This window comes from Neophocaena asiaeorientalis, unplaced genomic scaffold (assembly GCF_003031525.2).
Source record: "Neophocaena asiaeorientalis asiaeorientalis breed wild unplaced genomic scaffold, Neophocaena_asiaeorientalis_V1.1 C48874412, whole genome shotgun sequence".
Lineage (NCBI taxonomy): Eukaryota > Metazoa > Chordata > Mammalia > Artiodactyla > Phocoenidae > Neophocaena > Neophocaena asiaeorientalis.
Window position 1 is genome coordinate 338 of NW_020185033.1, and position 1,935 is coordinate 2,272.

The following is a 1,935-nucleotide window of genomic DNA, read 5'->3' on the forward strand; positions in this document are numbered from 1 at the left end:
TTTTCTTTCGTTTTATAAAAGTATAGTGCACAAGTTTTAAGTATACAGGTCAAGAAGCCAGACATTGCCAGTGCTCCCTGGAAGGCTCCCTCGTGGCTACTTTTCATCACATACTGTCAGCAGCTCTCTTGGGCTGGATACTTCTGGGATGTGGGGAGGAGTTTGTGTGCTCTCCTGCTTCTGGAAATTCTATCCCCAACTCTCATCCCAGCTAAAAGGGGGACTTTTGCCAGGGCAAACAAGGCCAGATGGAGGAGGCAACACGGCAGGGCGAGGCTGCACGGGTGTGGGCCCGGCATTTGGCCTCGGTCCTGCCCCGTATGTGGCAGGGGCTCAGTGGGACAGCTGGTAGCCTAGGTTTGAGTTCAGGTGTCGGCTCAGACTCAGGTATCCCAGGGTGACACCCCCTTTGTGATGTCAGCGCTCTGCTTACCACCCTCGCCGGCCCCTCCATACCCCACCAGTGGCCTTTCCTCCCAGTCCAGAGAGGCAGCCAAAGTGGGCGATGGGTTCCCACTGTGCCAAGCTCGGCACGGGCCACGGCCGGGGCCACGAATCCTCCATGAAGAAGCTCGTGGCCTGCATGAGTCAGGATAACTTCTCCTTGTCGTCGGAGGGGGAGGAGGAGGGAGAGGCAGAGGGAGAGGCGGAGGAGCTCCCGGTGCAGGGCAAGCTGCTGCTGCTGGAGCCTGAGTGGCAGGAGGAAGGTGCCAAAGACGACTCTGTGGCCCAGAAGAACCCCAAGCCCAAGCAGACACAGTCCTGACCCATGACGTGGCCCGGGAAGAGGTGCCGGTCGCTGTTCCAGAGAGAAGAACTTTCAGAAAAGAGTAAATAAAGAGTCTCAAAAAAAAAAAAAAGAGTCTCCAAGGAATCCTCCTCCTGTCTGCTCTCCCCCCGCTGCCACACCCCGACCCTGTGCCCGTGGCACCCCGCGCGCACATGTGCGTGTGTGCAGGGAGGTTGAAGAGCAGGAGTCACTGACCCCCGTCCCTGAACTCCAGCCAGAAGCCCTCACAAGGTCCACTCCCTGTGACTTCTCAGCCGCTGTCCCGTGCTGCAGGGGGTGGAGAATGTGGTAGCCTGGGCTAGAAAGTCACCTCAGCCAGCCCCGTCTCCAGGGAAGATTCCTCCCTGAGTCTGAGCAGATGCAGGCTGAGAGCACCCGATGGGACAGTATCATCTCCCTCTGCAAACCCCCATTTTGCTGCTCTAACCATAAACGGTCTTAAAGAGCACAGACTTGGGAGGTCAGCAGACCTGCTTCCAATTTCTTTGCGCTCGCTGTGTGACACTGAGCAAGTCGCTGTCTGTCTCTGAACCTAAGCCTGCCCTCCCTGCCTAAGGGTGACGTTAATAGCTACCCACAGGTCAGCGGGTCGGGAGAAATGACTGAAACGCTGGGTGGGACCAGGCCTGGCACGCAGTGAGTGTTTCACCAAGACGGGCACTGCTGTTGGAGCCACGGTGGTTCCATCTGACTCGCAGGCCCCGGTTTTGGGGGCTGAGCAGGTTGGAGGGGTCTGAGTCCTTCTCAGCCACTGATTCTTCTGCCATCCCTACACTCAAGGTGACCATCTGTACCCTCATGAGAGGCTCACTTCTGCCTTGTTCAAGGGTTCCAGCTGTGGGGGCAGAGCCAATGCCCTCATTAGAACAATGGGCAAAGGAAGCCCAGAGAAGGGGCCAGACACTGACCTAAGACCCAGGTCCACTCACTCTGGCCTTCTTCTAGAAGCATCATAATGTGTCTGCTGCCCCTCCTGTCCCTGGCTCCCTTAACCTTTTTCTTTCCAATAGAAATAACAAATGTGATCTCCACCCTCTTCCCTCAATAGCCCCCAAGCACCAGCCATCTGAGCCCGAGAAGGATCCTGATCAGGGCTGCTGGGAGGGGTGGGGAGGCAGTATTTCCAGGGACGTCTCTATTTCTTT

The 1,935-nt window shown here is 57.0% G+C and overlaps 1 protein-coding gene across 1 annotated transcript; it reads left to right on the forward strand.

Moving 5' to 3' along the window:
• Positions 1–505: 505 nt before the first annotated feature.
• Positions 506–766, forward strand: PRM3 (protamine 3). Its single transcript, XM_024733599.1, has one exon. It carries the CDS (start codon positions 506–508, stop codon positions 764–766), a length of 261 nt encoding a protein of 86 aa, XP_024589367.1.
• The last annotated feature ends 1,169 nt before the right edge of the window (positions 767–1,935 follow it).

Bases quoted from the DNA above. Each gene is read 5' to 3' on its own strand.
- PRM3 (XM_024733599.1), top strand. From the start codon at position 506: ATGGGTTCCCACTGTGCCAAGCTCGGCACGGGCCACGGCCGGGGCCAC.